Here is a 15,974-nt window from a genome sequence, read left to right on the forward strand (position 1 = left end):
CGGAAAAGCCTAGTCCTGTGCTTTCTTCTGGAATATGATGGCTTTTTTTTGACTGAGTCACCTCTCATTTCTCCTAGAAAAACCCAGATCACCTTTAAATTACATAAATCTCAGGCACACATTCATATATTCAAGATCTCAAGGTCAATAAAGGTGCTGAAAAATTAGAGATCCCTGGATTATGTTATTGTTGTAACAAAGTGGTGATCTGTTGAGCCATCAAAACGGAAAAGCAGTGGATTCTGCTGGCTATCTTCTGTGTAAATCTTGTGGTTGCCTTTAGCATTCCCAATGCCAACTGAATTGGAAAAATAAGTGGTAGTAATATAAAAATCTAGATGATGGATACATGGTAGAGAGTAAGCAGCTTGGTTTGCGTAGATTTTTTCAGGCTTTTCTGGTTTGTTGCCCTGCTGTTGCAGGCAAGAATGTCGTATAGTGGCAGTAATCCCTTTTGGAAGGTATTACCTTCCCTTCCAAAATGATCAGCCTTCATTTTAAAGGCATATTGCTTCTTGTCCCAAATAAACAAAACATCTATATCAATTTTTCCCTTTTCCAATATTTCAGAAACACGTAATACAATGGAGACTTACAAAGATAAGTTACTATCTGCACATAAGGAGCTAATACTAAAGACTAAGGAAAGGGAAGTGGAGTAATGTTCCCCTCTACCCCAGGCTAGGACAAGCCTTTAGCTTCCTGAATGATAATGTAAGGAAAATAATTATTGTTGGGCTTTGTTGCAAGCCCACAGGACAATTCCTTTATCTAGTAAGCATCTTGCTGTTGTTTTTTTAGTCATGCACAATGGTCATGATAACTGTTTGCAGACTGAAAAACTACTACATTGATTACAGCTAATTTAATGTGTGGAAGGTTTGCTTCCACAGCCAAAAGTACTAAATCTTTTACTTTTTTGAAGATGAGAACACTAGTTTTGCAGAAGCTGATGACTGGGAATATTTATGCTGCCTACTTTAGGCATTTAACAAACACCTGACTTGAAATGACTCAGCTGAGAAGAATACTTTCTTTATAAACCTGGGGAGCAGGTAGATAATTCAGATCATCTACAATTGAGATTGTTTGGATTCCCTCCCACATGCATTTATTTCCAGTTTACTGGGGGGCAAAATGATGACTTCTGGCACCTGCTAGAAGCTATTTCTGATACAATTTTTGTATGAAATTCTAGTCTTGTATGATTTCAATACAGGATGGGCAGGCATGTAATCACTTTGCAGAAGGCACAGTAAACAGTCTTTATCCTAAAACCTTCTACATGGGCTGTTTGAGTCCTCAATTTATCTTTCCAAATGACAAGCATTTTCTTTGCAACAAGAACAGCAGGATTTTTAAAGTGTTAGCTTCCTTGTCAAAATAACTTAAGCAGCAATGCGACCATTTGGGGCGTAAACTTATTTAGAATGAGTAAAAATTGACAGAAAGATGCTAAACATGTTCTTAAGTTCACACGCTGCCACTGGAAAGCTGTTTCAGTAGGCTCGAGTGATGATTTGGTTCCCAAAGAAGCCGTGAGATTTTTATATCTCTGAACTGTTCTTGAAAATTGTCTGATAGCTCCTTATAAGCAAAGACACACACATAACTATCTTCCAGAATTATATCCAAGTAGTATGTCAGGATCTTCGTTTGCCTGCTTTATTTGATAACCTTGATGAATTAAGTTTTTTAAATGCACAAACTTTGTGCTACATACTTCACTGAAACAAGAATTCCTGACTATAGTCATATCTCTGTATTTTATTAAAAAAAGAACAAAATGGAGATTTCAGTTTCATCACATTTATTCCTAAAATGAACTTCTTAATGTATTGTTCTGTTCTACTCGTCTATTTTAAGTTTTCAGATATAGTGAATTATTTTAAAGCAAATATCTGCAAATTCTTATTCTAGGACTGCTTCTAGTCATACTACAGAGAGACAGATGTCACATGATCTGGTTGCTGTTGGCAGGAAAACCGAAAATTTTCACCCGGTGTTTGAACACATGGAATCTGTGACACAAAATGTTGAAAACGACCCATCGAGAGAATTTACTCAGGAAATAATCACAATTATCCATCAAGTTAAAGGTGTCTGTAATATTTGGGGTATATGTATGTGTTTATGTATTTATAATTATTAAACTCAAATCTAATGAATTAGATACCTAACTCAAGTGGTTGCCTTTGGTTTTATTCTGTATTGTTTAAGGAAAATGTAGGGTGAGGATTTAAAAGTAGTTGGGTCGAGAATGATTGGAAGAAGGTCTCAGTCCATAATAGAGGCATTATTGTGGAGTATTAAGGTCAAAAGGATTCTATGCTAGTACCGGAGACTAAACTGCTTGTTTAGGAACAAGAGAAGAAAAAAGGAGCTTTGCTGTAGTCACAACTTCCTAGTTTTATGTAGTTCCTTTAACTTTCTAGATTAGTATTTAGACTGCTGCAGCATGTTCAGTGTTGAACTCTATTTATAGATTCCAGTCATTTGAGTACTACCATGATAGAGCTGACAAATAGTGAACTTTCTATTGAGCTTAATCTTATTTAATAAGAAGGGTGTCTAAGCTGGGCTGGCCTAATCTTTCATTTGTGCATGTTACACTGCAAGTGGAAATAGTTTGAAATTTTATCTCAAAAGTTGTCTTGGTGCCTTAAGAGTTAATCTTTTAAAAGATACAATTTCCCACTATGCATTTCAAATACTACAAATAAACATTGTTGTATTTAATATCTCTTCACAGCAAACTATTTTCCGTCTTCTGACATAACTCTACATGAACGGTTCTCAAAAATTCAGGATAAACCAATTGCAAATGTGAATGAAGTTAAAATACACTTGGATCCAGAAATTCACAGGTAATTGATGTGCTTGCCTTAATTTATTTGTATTAAAGTAGTTAATCTGCAGTAGATTTTACGCTATGTAAATTAAACTCTAAACTGCCTGCCCATAGTCTGTAAAGAATTCTGCAGTTGGTCAATAGTGCTTTTGCTATTTATAGTGATGGCACTTGTTTTTTCTGTAATATTTTTGTGTTCCAGGAGGATTGACATGTCTCTATCAGAACTTCAGAATAAACGAACTGTGCCATCTGAATCTCCCCAGGTATTCTGATTACCTAAGTTTTTTTGCAAACAGTAAGTTAAAATGATATAGGTGTAAACAGCATCTTCCCCTTTCTATTGGTAAGTCATTTTAATGTGCTTTGAAAACCATCAGTAATTCTGACTGTTTTGAAAGACATGCATATTTACAGATAGTACAATGGTGCAAGTATACTGCGTTCACTGATGAGTAAAATGCAGGTGTGTTCTCCAGAGTAGCTGGAGTGTGGTTATTCCTGCTGCTTGAACCCCTAGCTATTTTTAAACAGTGTAAATACTAAGTAGGTGACTGACATGTGGCTCGTGCTTTCCCTCTGATATTAGAAAAAGCCTTAATGTTTCTTCTACCCTAATGCTAGAATGGCCTGACATCCACATAATTCCTCAGAATGCCATTTTATCTCATGCTTTCATCCAGGGACACAAGATTTTCTGCCTTCCCCTTTCAAGCTATGCCTACTGTGATTTAGTTACCATTTTTTTTCTATAGTACAGGTATGTGGAGGTTCAACTTAATTAAATTCCAGTAAGTTCTACTATTCTTAATTATGTGAACATTTTTGCCTTGGCAACTCCATGCAGAATTCCAGTGCTCCGTTCACTGTTGTTTGGACACTTGTAAAAAGGCAGATGGTGCAAGAAAGGATAATTGTTTGGGACTACTTTTTGTTACTGTTTTGAACTTTGGATCCTTGGGTTGATTTGCATGTGTCCTATGTGCAGACAGTTGAACTATGTTGACAAGGTTATGTACCAGATGCAACCCCTGGAGGACAGAATCATGCTGGTGTTTAGGTATTACTAGCTAACTTGACTTTAACCCTTCCTCTTAATTAGAACATTATGAGAGTGTTAGAAGATCCAAATGATCTACGGCACGATATAGAAAGGAGGAGAAAAGAGAGACTGAAGAATGAAGATGAGAGAGTGTTTCATGTAGATGGTCTAACTCCAAGGTAATTAGCAAATAACAGTCATCTTGGCTCAAACCTGTAGTTCTCTTATGTGTTCATTTTTTGACTTCCATGGTTACATTCACACTTGTGATTATTTTCAATAGTTTGTCCTTGTAAATTTGACTTGGACTGAAATGTAACTGACATACATTGCAAGCTACTCTGTAATGGCATGTTACCCTGAGAGAGGTTAAGCTGCAGTGGGAAAACTGAAAAGCAAGCTCAAACTGTAGCACTGAATGGGAAGAGGGGAAGAAACGAATTTAAAGATGCTTACCTATTTTTAGACTCCTTGATGTGCCATATAACAGCAGTCTCTTGGTATTTTGTAGTTTCATAAAAGCATTCTAGGATGAATACATTGTTGTGTTGCCCTGGTTGTTTGGTCATGGCGTGTGGAATATCAAAAAAAAAAATAGGAATTTTTCTGATTCTTGGAGAATTTTATGAAGAAAAGCTAGATTTTTGGAATCGCTTTTTACTGCTACGAATTCCTCCGGCAGGTTTGTTAAACGTGTTTGCCTCAGAGGTATTTGCTAACCTCAGTCATCCTGTTTCATTTTTTGATGTTGCGAGGTTGGTTGATTAGAGAGTTGACTTGACTTATTTGTATTAGAAGAAATGTTGATTAAAGAATTGCCAGAGTGTAATGAAACATATCTACACTGGAGTCATGATTTGCAGATCGCTCTTAATATGCTGCTGTTGGTTCCTTTTAAATGCAATCTATAATGGCACGTAGTGGCAACGCACACGTACTTGGAAAACTGACTTGCGAAGCTGCAGAAAAATGTTTCTTGTATTTGAGATTCTTTAAACAGAAAAAAAAAAGTTATCAAGTGGGGAAAAAAAATAAGTATACTGGACTGTTGCCTATAGCCCTTTATGTACCTGGGGCTATGTCTTTAGTGCATGCTTAGCCTGATTATCTGCAAAGGCTTTTATTTGCCACTTCCACGGTTGCTGTCATGCTTACCTTTTGTGTATGCTGCTCAAAGCAGGAAGCTCAAGTTATTCCAGTGTGACTGCCCTGGAATTTGATGTGAGGAGACATTATGTTGTCAGAGTAATGTTGACAATGTAGTGTGGGCTGAGAGTGGTAATGGTGTGACAATGGGTAGAATTTTCCTGAGATCGGGGCTTTTTCATAGCTCACATATGACATACTGGCAATGCTTTATGAGCTAATCCAGTGCACCTCTCTTTTACCTTAGTAATTTATTTTGCAGCTATGAAAACTGTTTCCATATTTCATGAACTATGAATTTTGATTTCTAGCGGTTACTTTTCATGGTATATGTTTTATTTAGAGGTTTATGGACGCATCTGTATTAGCAATGTGCTCATTACAAAAACCAACAAGCAAGCAAAAGCCTGAAGCCAGAGCATCCTCCTTGCTGAGGATGAAACTGGAGCATCTAGCTAGCATCTATCTATTTATCTGAGCTTCTGTTGGATTTGGGATTTCATGAAATGGAAATTTCTGTACAACTTTAAAGATTACTAGTACAGTGTAAAACTGCTGAACTGCAAAAAGCATTTCAACCAGTGGAGGGCAGCAATCACCAGCCATGCAGACCTAGCTGGGTGAGCCAGGGAAACCTGATCTGCATAGTGAGGATTTCAGGGAGGCAGAATATCTCTGTTAATTTGTCATTGCATCAGAGAATACAGTTTACTACGTAATTCTGTGCAACTCGGGCTTCAGTTTAGTCAGAGGACTACTAACTTGTCAAACATCCTGGATAAAAATTACTTAAAACCTGTCACTTTGCACTTCTAAGTGATACAGATGCTAGACTAAGGTCATTTAAAATACAGGCTTTTGATACACAGTTGCTTTAGATTTTAATTGTTTGTTCTCTCCCTCTGTCTCACATACGCATCAGGAACCAGCAAAGCTGTAATCTTTCAAAATTACAAAACTCTCAACTTGATGGCTTCCAAAAGCCTATGAGGTTCATTAAGCCACCCTTCAGGAAATTTATTGGGAAACCTCACCTGGTAAGTGTAAATGTAGAATTAGTAGCTTCTGCATTTGTTGTTCTTACACTTATAATCTTTTTTTTTTTCTGTATTGTCTGTGCTGATGTAAATTTAACAATCTGTGCTGTCTTGCCCTTTTAAATTTCAAGTGAGGCTCTATTATTGTTGCACTTCACTCAACAATAAAACTGCTCATAGTTTCATGGTTCTAGTGCTGTACTTACTCATATGTGTTGAAGTATAGATTAACACAAGTGAGCTAAAACCACTTTTATGACCAGATGCTGATACAACAAAATTCATTATTTTGCTTTTGCACACCTGTGCAGTTCTCATAACAGCTTTGCTATTCTTTTTATAACATAGCAATGAGCTGGCCAGGGATTTCTTGTTTCAGAAAGCTAGTTTAGATCAGTATGCTGGGTGAAATCAAAACATTTTTTCAGCTGCTCCAGAAATAAAATGGTAAACTTTAGATCTCTTCTCGAAGAGCAGGAACAGGTCAAACTAAACTTTTGAACTAAATTTTAGGTTCAAAATTATGTACTGAAATTAAGGGGCTTTATTTCATAAAAACTCACATTGCTTGTAGCTTTGTGAAAGAAATTTGTACCTAATATTGCATTTATTCCACTTAATGATATACTATCTGAACTCTAAATTAGAAGGCCTTGTTATTGAGCAGATTACCTGAGGTAATGTGGAACAGTTTGAGAAAAGGAATACTCTCCTGCATTCCAGTTGTCAGTGGTTAGAAGGGAAGGTCTGAATTTTTTTGTGTGTGGGTGGCACTGTTACTAAAACAGTATTTCTCCTTATTATGATAAAAGTTCTGGAAAGCTCTTATTTTAAAAACAAATAAAAATGAGGAACAAATCACAGAAATAATTAGAAATGTCTGAAATAATGTTCCTGAGGATGGAGTGTTACACAATGGAATAGCTTATCAGTGTTGATATTGCCTTTATCAAAGCTAGTTTGGGCACTTCTTTCTTGGGCTATCTTTTCGTGATGTACTTTAATACTGAAATGGGGAAAACAGTTATATTAAGTTCAATAGAAATAAATTTGTCTTTTTTGGAAAATTCCTTCTAAATAAATATAGTCTTATTTCCAAGGGTTTGTGCTTGTTTAACTTGAGGAACTAGTGAGACCAGAAAAGCTTTATTAATGTGTAGTACAATTCTAAAACAGTGTGGTTTTTTGTTTGGTTGGTTTGGTTTTTTTCTAGTGGGTGCAAAATATAAATTGTCATTCTTTATACATTGTAATTAATACCCTATGGACCGGGTTCCAAAGACTATGAAACTTCTCTGAGGTCCATAAAAAGTAGCTTTTATTTAGTCAAAATTCTGATCATTGCTGGAATGTAGTTGCCTTGCAGCTATAACAGTGCATCTTTCAGTGTGAAAAGTTTTTAATGGTAAAAAATATTACTTACTGAAGACCAAGCTCGAAGTCCCCAAAACCAAGTAGTACTTGCTCATTAAGTAAGATAGTAATTGCAAATAGAAAGGGAGTTAGTTTGAAATAGAAACAGAGTTATTGTTAGATGTGCTGAAGATTCAGGAAGATTGCATTTTGATATCCAATAGTGAACTGCAAACATGCAGTTTTTAAAGTCCTGCACCACAGTGAGGAGTTAGCCATTCAGAACAACAGGAGCTGTGAAGGCATGGGTATCACAAATGCGAGACTTCCTAAAGAAGGAATGACTCTGCATGAAGTCAGCCATGCAGAAGCTGGTTTGCAGACAAGTGAGAAATAAAATACTTTAGTTTGCCATCCACATTTGTCAGTAAAAATACAATCAATGCTCGCCAACTGGCTTGGAGGGCTTACAGACATTTTGCAAATGTGTCTGCAGTACATTAATTGGCAGTCTTTAATTGCATCTCCTCTTCTGGTTTTGTGTTTCTGTTCTTGCCTTTTGAGTCTTACTGTGCTCCCCTTGTCTGTTTTCCTGTTTATGTAGTATGTCTAATGCTCAGTATATAAACTAATGCAGAAAGGGTAATCTTTTCCAGGGCAGAGCAGATCATACACGCATATCTGAGGCAGTACAAGTAATTCAGCTGAATAAGCTAGCTCCAGCGGTGTGGCACTTCCCATGACATGTAGGTGCGTGTGAGAATGTATGGTGCTCAAAATGGCTTTCCTTGAAGGAGTTCTTTGGGACCGGGTGTGATCGGAGAAGAGCTTACCCTGGTGGCAATAGCTCAAGCTCCATCTCCGTACCTGTAGGCTGCTGGCACCGCTTTAGTATTTGCTGTGGGAGTTAAGTGGCGTGGCATCCAAGCAGGCAACTGTAGTCTCAGCCGCATGTATCATTTCTGTGTTGAGTAGGTTTTCTGTAATAAATTCAGAGCTGCATGGCTGTATTCACTGCTACTTTAGGAGTATAATGTTAGTAGAGTTGAAAGAAACCTTAGAAAAACAAAAATGAATGAAGGTAAAGGCCATTTGTAGCTGCTTTCTGCAAGAGGACAAATGTTTGGAATTTGCTATTCAGAGTCTTGTATCAGAATAGTAAACACTGCCAAGCCCCTGGAAAAGTGTAAGGACAGTGTTTGGAGAGCAATGCATTGGATGTAGGAAGTGGTTTGATGGGTCATCAGAACATTGATGATGGGTTGACCACACCTTTTAAATAGGAAACATCCTAAAATGGAAGGATGTGTTACTGGGGCCCAGCAATACATGGAAAAACTGAGAAGGTTTGAAACATAAGCAAGAGCTAAGATAATAGGTGTTGAAGAAGAAAGTAACTTTTTGTGGTTTTGCTTAGTCTTACAGATTCTTGGGTAGATGTTGGTTCAGGTGGTTTCACAGTCTAAGCAGAGCTCTCCAGTTCTTGTGGGAAGCTTTTTCTATGCTGCAGAAGAGATGTAGCAATAGCACATTGTATTGGCAAAATTGGAAAGGTGTGAGAAAATATGCGAAAAATTACACAACAGGCATCTCTTCCCACTTTTGTTGGGGAGAGTTCCACCTGTAGTTTTAAAAACAAACCCTTGGAAATCCAAAACAAATCTCTAAGGTCTGTTTCCTCTTGTTTATAGGTAAATACTGAGAGAAAAATACATCAGAGCGCCAGGTTTCAAATGACAAGCACAACAGTGCCAAGGCTCAGAAAATATGGAAAAATAACTCTAAAAAAAGATGGGAAAACCACTGCAGCATCTAAATTACAACACAGAATTTAAAATTTAATTTACTGGATAAATATTTGCACATTTTCATCTTTGTTAGTAAAATTTCATTGTGGTTTTTAGTGCTGTTGCTTGAGGAGCTGTGGGTATCAGCACTGGAAAAAGATGGATGCTTGAAAACTGAAAGGCTTGATCAGTAGCTCATATCTGATGCTAGGATGTTGCCTACTGTGAAAACAGATGATGTGTTGGTCGTACTAAAATGTCCTTACAGTAAACTATCAAAATGTGATATTAACACCACTTTTTGTTCTCTTGTTAAATGCATGGTATTAGTTATTTGGGTTAAAATTAACCACGGAAATGGTATTGACTTGCTTGGCCTACTTCTGGTATTCCACGATTAACCAATATGAACTTTTCAGTGCAAGGTATGAGCACCTTTTACAACAGGCCAGTGAAGGGGAATGCTTCTTTTAACAGGATTTTTTTTATTTTTTTATCTTGCTGAATTCTCAGCTTTAATGAGGAGTGTACTTCAACATGGAGCTTCCTGATTTAATTATATGTTGTATGGACAAAGTTAATTTGATTTCATGGAGTATCTTCATATTTTTAGAAGAAGGGGGGAGCTGGGAAGTTCCCGACATGCTTTTTCCTCTGCGTATTTAACTTTCCATACCTTTTTCCTTGGAAAAGCCATTTTGACTACTTTGATCTCACTTAATCAAGTCTTCCTCTCTTTTTGTTCTCTGCTGAATCGCCTCTTGTCAAGGCATTTTAAGAAGCTAAGTAGTTGACTTGTAGGCAGTAATATATTCTCAAAGGAAAAAAACCCTAGCTTAATCCCAGTTAAAAGTTCACGTGGATTCTAACACTGTTCTGTTGCCTGTTATATACCCCACCCCCACCCCAATTAATATATCCTAAAGTGTTCCTGCCACTGGGAAGGCTTGGTACTTTGTCAGAGAACAGAGATTCTGCCAACAGCAAAGCATGCATTTGCATTTATTAGATGTTAGCATATATGCAATATTTCATGAGAGTTTCTGTCTTAGGCTCTTTGTAAAATTTATTTGAAGCTGTTAAAATTTCCTTTGAAAAAACAGAGTTCAACAGTATTGGAACACTTGTGATTATTCAAGAATGGACCATAAAAAAAAAGAATTTGATTGCTAAGAGTTTGTTAGCAAGTCCGTTCTGTCTGCATTAGATGACTTTAACGTAGTATATGCCAGTATGTAATGCTTCTGAAAATATAATTGTATGCAATGATGGAAGAGAATGATATTTTGCATCCTTGCAAAGTAGCTTTCATGGGAAAAGTTGGGAAAGGGCCAAAATACACAGGTAGCACAGTGGGTGGAGGGAGTGCTCTATTTTAGGCAGCCATGGCTGTTTGACTGCAGCTGTTCAGTGTGACACAACAGTTTCCATACCACTTGTCTGTGCCACTTGCTTTTGAAATCGTATGTGTTTCTGTGGCAGGTAAATGATCTTCACAACGCTTTCCTGTAATACAGAGTTACAAGTAGAATCCTCTAAGGACCAGTGTAATGTGCTACATATTCATTGTCTGGGTTGCTGCGGTGGTGTGCACAGTAATAGCGCACGTGTCTCCTCTAGAATACGCTAACCTATGATGACCATATGCTAACCAGGGATGTCCAGAGTAGTAATCTTGTTGCTCTTATCCCTAACTCAAGAGACAGGCTGCTATAGCAGTCATCCACTACACCTGCTGCATGCCAACTGAGGCATCTGTTCTGGGGGGTGCAAAACCTTAATTGGGTTGTTACCTGCTTAGATGTCCAAGAAGATGATATTCCAGTAGGATGGTCTCCATCATCGGCTTCGCTCCAGCCAGCCTGAACTCCAGGCCCTATGCTCCTGTTACTCTGGTTCCTTCCAGTGTCATTGTGTCAAATGCTACAAGATTGGAAGAGTTGCAGTATTTGTTAGTATAACCTGGAAGCTTTATATGTTTTCTTGAATAATTTAGTAACATGAAGCTAATAACTCTTGTTTTCCTACTAGAATTCTTACTATTCTTCAAAACCAAGTGATACTTACCCTCACAGACGCATTAGAGGACACCTTGAAAATGCAGGACCCATCAGAAGACACTTTAAGGTACAGATCAGCTTTCATCAGACATGTTACATAAAATAGTGATTTGATCTTGTTGAGTTTGGCAACAGGGAACATTTTTGAAGGTGTTAAGTCCCATGAAAAATAGTGTCATCATAGCCTGATTGTTTCTATTGAAATAATGGGGAGGCTTAGCTTTTAGTAGGTAGAGGGGCTGGCAGTGGATTGAGCAGGGTGGTCCAGTATTCTATCTGTGCAATTGAAATAAGTTAACTGCAAAGTTCAGAATGAGAATTGCAGAAACTAGACAATGACTAGAAAGCTTATCTATCCAAAAAACCTGGTCAGCTTTCTTTCCTTCACCTGATACGTGCGGAAGCTTGAACTATTTCCCAAGACTGGGAGACATGAATTGTATTGCTTTCAAAACTGTATTACTGTTATTTTATTAGCCCTTTTGTACAGGGATTTCTGGGGAACTAATCTCTTGTGTATACCCTGCGTACTGCTGTCTATGCATTTAAAAAATAATTTTAAAATTGTGAAGCTTTATTTTCGGGGCCTCAAGATGGTAGGCAGGCAACTCTGCTTCTTCCTGGGGTAGTGCAGTGGCTTTCTAATGCCTTTTGATTGTAAAATGTGTCATGAGTTCAGCAGAAAAAACAAAACACTTTCTTCCTTTTCTGCTGACAGTGGCATGCTACGCATGGATCCAGGTAGAGCTCTTCAGAGAAGTATTAATCAAATCTAGTACAACTTACACTCATTTTCTACCTTAAAATTACCCCTGCTTATTTAACAGGTGTGTTCTCAAGAATAAAACAACACACAGAAAGGTAGTCATCTTTTCTGTTCTGTAGGTAGTGAAGTTGAAGTAAAGTTTTGATGGCTAAGTTAAGTAGCTGGTAGTTTTGGATGACATTTTGAAAGGGGGGCAGTGTAGGTGTGGGGTTTTTTTGTTTGTTCCTGCTCCCCCGACTAAACATAAGAAAACTGCTGCATAAGAAGGCTCTCAGGCTCTCCCATTCAGGTGTGCTTTACCAGCCAATTTTAGCTGGATAGCTAAGCTAACACTAGCAAAAAATGCTAACTTTATTCTACTGAAAAAAAAAAAAAATCTTCTTTTTCCAAGCTGAAGCTAAGTTTAAAGTGTCAGCCTGATATAACTATTTTAACATGTAAGGACATCATAGCCTCTTAATCAGTATCCCCTCTTTATTGTCAGCCTACAGGGGATGGGGGGATCTTTAGCACCGGCTGCCATACCATTGAGGCAGTGTTGATAGCTGATGTAATTTAAAGAAAGCGGAAGACTGCTTTCATTTACATCAGCCTACAGTTCTGGAAATTATGCAAGTATGAAAGCGTCCACTGAAGTATTCATCACACATATATGTGAATATTCCCTGAATATTGCTGTATCCAATGATCTGTCCCATGGTGCTTTAATATTTGTAGGGAAAATAGCATATGCACTCGTATTGCAGTTTGCATATGTGTATAGCACATTTATCATTGCCATGGAAACAACAGTGCTAATTTGACTTAATTGCATCAACTTTTTTTAAAAATTTAATTTCCTCCTGTGTAACATAGAGGGTTTTTCCTTCCCATGCTGTTGCTGAAGCCTGCTTAGGAAGGTGATTTGACTATCTTCTATACTCAGCAACCTTTCTTGGGTGATTATTTAAGAAAACAAACATACAAACAAAAAACCCCACCAAGTAACCACACACACGCAATCCCATTCCCTGCCATCCCCCCAAAAAAACCCCACCCCCACCACATTTCTTGGTATATAATTTTGCTTATAATGAGAAAATGCCCATTTTATTCAGAGTATTTAAAAAAAAAAAAAAAAGCTCTTGCAGTATGTTAAACTTTTTGGAAAAAAATATTTTAGAACAGCCTTTTTTATAAAGGGTCTGGAGAAATTTTTATAAAATGTAAAAGGCCTTTTTTGTAAAGACACTTGGCAGTGAATCACTAAGCCAACCTTTAAGTAGGTACAGGCATGGTAATCTTCAGAACTGAACTTCATTCACTGTTTAATGCAGTTCAGTGTGTTAATGGCTGTGGTGGGTTTACCCCAGCCAGCAGCTGAGCACCACAGTTTCCTACTCCCCTCAGCTCCCCTCCTCCTCCAGCAGGGTGAGAGAGAGAATGTGGAGAGCAAAAGTGAGAGAACTCATGGGTTGATGAAGACAGTTTAAGTGAAGGAGAGAGGAAGAAAAAAAGTTATGGAAAGGCTGTCAATCGCCACCTCCCACAAAAGCTGAGTGATGCCCAGCCGGTCCTCAAGCAATGGCTCCCCTCCTCCAAAGCCCCCTCCCCTCTGTTCCTGTTGCTGAGGTGGGATGGCACGGGATATCCCTTTGCTTGGCTTGGGTCAGCTGTCCTGGCTGTGTCCCCTCCCAGCTTCTTGCCCACCCCCCGGCCTACTTGCTGAGGGCCAGAGTAGGGGAGGAAGAGGGGGCCTTGGAGCTCTGCAGGTACTGCTCAGCCAGAGCCAAAACAGCTTCTTGTGAAAATTAACTCTTATCCCAGGCGAAAACCAGGACAGATGATTTGGGAAATAACAAAATCTCTGTGTTTGCATGAAGGAACCTCTGTTCTGTGCAGTCCATTCTTAGCTGTTCAACAGCCACGCAGTGAAAAACACAGAGGAAAAACTGGTACCAAACTTACTGCAACCTCAGAGCATGTGATTTTTCTTGAAGTGATCCTCATTCTGTCAAAAGGAGACTGATTTTGCCAAAGTAATTGGGTCATACTCAAGAAGGTGTGTTTCTGGGATGTATTTTGTTCTCTTCTACCCTTTAAAGGTGCTTGTAACAAGAACTTGATGAGTTTTATATGGTCAGGATGTTTCCTCTTTTTTAGCTGGAAAGCTGCTGTTTGTTTAAATTTGGGGGAGGGAAAACCTTTACACTTAAAGGATGAATATATAGAGGAATGATTTCTGTCAGGACCATGTTGGAAAACTTAGACCAGCAGTACCGGAAAACTGTGAGAAATTATGGTAAATGGGGGGTTTTCTTTAAAGATTTTTACTGCTTATTTTGTTGAAGGTCTGAGTGCTTGGGAATGAAAACCTTTGTGTAACTTTAACTGCTGTGGTGAGGGCTGATCTTGCTATATTCTTTCTGTGTATTTATAATGCCGTTCACCTGTAACAGCCCTTTGTTAAGTCTATGGCCTCTGCTCCTGGTCCCACACCAGGTTAGATTACAGTATTCAGTCTGGAGGCGACAGAAGTATAGAGCAATGAACGTATGTTCAAACTATAAGATCTTAAAACTACAGAAAAAATACATATATATATACTGACTTTGATTTAGTATGACTTTTTTAGACTCCATGTGTGCCCACCACAGACCTGACGTCACTGAATTTGTTAGCAATAGTGAGGCGTTGTCTCAAACTTTTTTGTTGCTTCTGGTTTACTTTAATGAAAGTTTGAAAAAATGTTAAAATGTTGTGCACTACATTTACTTTTTTCTATGAGGAAGATAATTTCAGATGTTTTAAACAGTGAGTACAATACAGCAGTTCTTTGAGCCACGTGGTAGCAGTGTGAGGGGTATTAATCGGGACATGAAGAGGCTCTGCACTTGCAAATGCATACTTCTGTTGTTCAGTACTGTAAGTTTTACATGTGTATAACTGTAAATATAAACTATTGAGTTTGGGTGCCCTCATTTGCACTTTTTTTTTCCTTCCCTTCCCCCCACCCTTACAGAGCAACTTTGCAGATGGCCGTTTGCAATCCCATTATAAATCAGGCTTAGTACAGAAGGGTTTATATATTCAGGCTAAGTACCAGCGGTTACGTTCTGTTGGTGTAAGGGGATTTACCACTAATAAATTCAGAGATGGATTTTTGAGGAAAGAAAAGGTAAGTTGGCTTAATTTATTTTTTCACTAAGCCATTTATAAAATATGAATATTCATATGATCCATTCAAATTTTTCAATCCCCATGGAATAAGTTGGATGGGATCTTCTGGAATATTGGCTCTTTGTACTTTACAGGCAAACTTGCTTCTGCACCCCTATTTCCTCCATGTTTATTCCATGGAAACTTGCTTTGGGTAATTGCACATCAGAGGTGGCCTGTAAAATTCTGTAGTTGCTTCTGTTTCAGCATTCTCTCCTTGAGCTCAGTTCATCTGTCTTCCTAGTGATAGGAAGAGAGAGTGGCCCTCTGTAAAAATATGATGTCCTCTTAGGCTCTGGTTTTAAATCAATGTGAAGAGTATTAATTTTTTTTTTACTACATCTGTTTGTTTCTCCTCTTTTGTTATGTTACCTTCAATTAATCATCTGCTGTAAAGTATACACCGGAGTGCTGTTCTGAATAAAGCATCCTACACTATATAATGTCTGTGTAAAATGGTTTGATAAGCTCAAGCTGAAATAATTGGGCACATCTGTTTTGTGATACCTTTCAATTTGCAGTGCATATGGGACAGCAATAATCTAGAACTGCAGAAGAACTTGAACCATATAAAATGTTACAGCTTTTGTGAGGATCAGTACTTAAAACGTTCCAAATCCTTTATTAGAATTGGTCAAGTATGATGAAAGTAGTATGAGGTTACTCGTGACATCAAAGAATTGGATTAGACTACCTACACAGCCCCTTGCAGTTCTGTGTTCCTGTGCGAATTC

General features: G+C 37.9%; 1 protein-coding gene across 5 annotated transcripts in view; it reads left to right on the plus strand.

Annotated features, from left to right (window-relative positions):
• Positions 1-15,974, plus strand: part of BCLAF3 (BCLAF1 and THRAP3 family member 3) — a 35,793-nt gene that overhangs the window by 12,846 nt on the left and 6,973 nt on the right. For 2 of the 5 annotated variants that reach the window (XR_008578693.1, XM_054837372.1), the window contains exons 5-11: positions 1,921-2,099; positions 2,753-2,867; positions 3,054-3,117; positions 3,954-4,072; positions 5,962-6,076; positions 11,248-11,343; positions 15,044-15,199. Coding sequence is in view for 4 of the 5 variants with exons in the window: in XM_054837372.1 (XP_054693347.1) it covers positions 1,921-2,099; positions 2,753-2,867; positions 3,054-3,117; positions 3,954-4,072; positions 5,962-6,076; positions 11,248-11,343; positions 15,044-15,199 (844 nt within the window). In the remaining variant the exon portion in view is untranslated. Of the gene's footprint in view, positions 1-1,920; positions 2,100-2,752; positions 2,868-3,053; positions 3,118-3,953; positions 4,073-5,961; positions 6,077-9,120; positions 11,018-11,247; positions 11,344-13,848; positions 15,200-15,974 lie in introns of those variants that run through there. The other 3 variants (XM_054837386.1, XM_054837405.1, XM_054837394.1) reach the window with 3 other exon arrangements.

This window comes from Grus americana, chromosome 1 (genome assembly GCF_028858705.1).
Source record: "Grus americana isolate bGruAme1 chromosome 1, bGruAme1.mat, whole genome shotgun sequence".
Lineage (NCBI taxonomy): Eukaryota > Metazoa > Chordata > Aves > Gruiformes > Gruidae > Grus > Grus americana.